The 1,523-nt window shown below is 41.5% G+C and overlaps 1 protein-coding gene across 1 annotated transcript in view; it reads right to left on the reverse strand.

Annotated features, from left to right (window-relative positions):
• The window catches only part of LOC107099815 (BTB/POZ domain-containing protein kctd15-like), a 10,477-nt gene that overhangs the window by 5,060 nt on the left and 3,894 nt on the right, over positions 1-1,523 (reverse strand). Inside the window, exon 2 of the mRNA XM_015398087.1 lies at positions 867-1,042. Coding sequence (XP_015253573.1) covers positions 867-1,042 — 176 coding nt within the window. The remainder of the gene's footprint in view (positions 1-866; positions 1,043-1,523) is intronic.

The raw sequence follows: 1,523 nt of genomic DNA on the forward strand, positions 1-1,523 counted from the left end.
CGCAGGCAAAAAGGATTTTGGCCGCTGGCGGGTGGGGCTAGTTTACTAGGCTACATCTCTACGCGTTTCCATCCGAATGTTTTGGGAATTTAGGGAAATAGAAAAACACAGCTGGAGACATGTCTATTTTCAACTTTCCTCTTGTCTAGAAGAGTTGCCCAAAATGAGCGGGCAGAGCCGACCTAACTATTAATTTTATTGCTCCAGAGTGGGCGTGGCCTGATTAATGAGGAGACTTATTTAATACTGTTTGAGCAAAGCCTGACTCATTCAGTTAAACCTAAAAAATCCTAAGTTGGCCTAATAAAGTTCAACCTAAATAGCTTGATTGTGATGTCACAGGCACCGTTTTAATAGAAAAGCTCATTCAGAAAGAAGATTCTTCTCAGAACCTCATTCAAAAACTCAGGACCTGGACAGGAAGCTCTGACCCTGAAGGAAACCAGTGAAGGACACACCTCTCCACTATTTAAGGAAAATTATCATCCATGATGTGAGTTTATTACACCTTAATATTTTGATAAGGCTGGAGCCATGGATGTCTAATCATATGCTAACATGTATGATGTAAAATAAGATGATGTGGCAGACTGGAGATGTATAAAATGCCTTTTTAACTGTTAATTGGGGCCACTTCCTGAGAGGTGAGCAGCTGCCTTCTGTAGATTCTAAGCAACTTCTCTGATCTTAGTAAGATTACATTTTCTATCAGAATCTGTTGTCATGTCTCATGGTTATTTAATACATAAAAGTTATGAGATGTTATTTAAAGAGTGTGTTCCGAGTGATCTATTTTCAGGAAAACGAACCAGAGAGAAAGCTTCAAGGTGTCGACATAGAGCCTATCTTTAACAACTCGCTCTCACCTGGATTCAGGAAACTTGGTGAGCGTGGCCAGGCTGCTGGTGTACATGTGTCCGCCCACGTCGATGTGGACGGGGGCGTTGGCTTTGGTAAGCTGGGCAGGCGAGGGGATGCCCTGGGCCGTCATGGGGGAGGCAGGCGAGTGACTTAGAGACATCCTGGACAGGCTCCGCCCCTCCTGGGAGACACAATCAGCATGTAAAAAGAGAGTTGCGTAAGAGATCGCCCCTCAGCACTTCAGCAGCTCTGACCCATCTGAGTCGTTCTCATGTTTTAAGCCGACCTTTGTTTACATTAAGTCGATTACTGGTTGGTTTACAGACAAAATATTAGCTGGATGACAGAAATGCCTGCTGATTAAACAACACATCACCTAAAGCTAATGTTCCAGGTATCTGCAGGTGAAGCTATCTGAGACTAAGTCTAGAACAAATATTAACTAAATAATTTTTTTTATTAAGGCCTTAAATGGCATTAAAAATAATTAAATGTGATTCCAGGTAGCATTTAAAACTCTGTTTTTATTACAGAGAAATACTTTTATACAAACAGATTTGTTAGATATGTTAATTAGGCAGAACCAGACTTAGGATCCAACTGGTGAAGACGGAGAGAAGAAGATAAGGTGCAGTTCATGGATTATAAAGAAAAGAGCAGGT

The sequence above is a fragment of the Cyprinodon variegatus genome, unplaced genomic scaffold (genome assembly GCF_000732505.1).
Source record: "Cyprinodon variegatus isolate N-32 unplaced genomic scaffold, C_variegatus-1.0 Scaffold910, whole genome shotgun sequence".
Taxonomy (NCBI): Eukaryota; Metazoa; Chordata; class Actinopteri; order Cyprinodontiformes; family Cyprinodontidae; genus Cyprinodon; species Cyprinodon variegatus.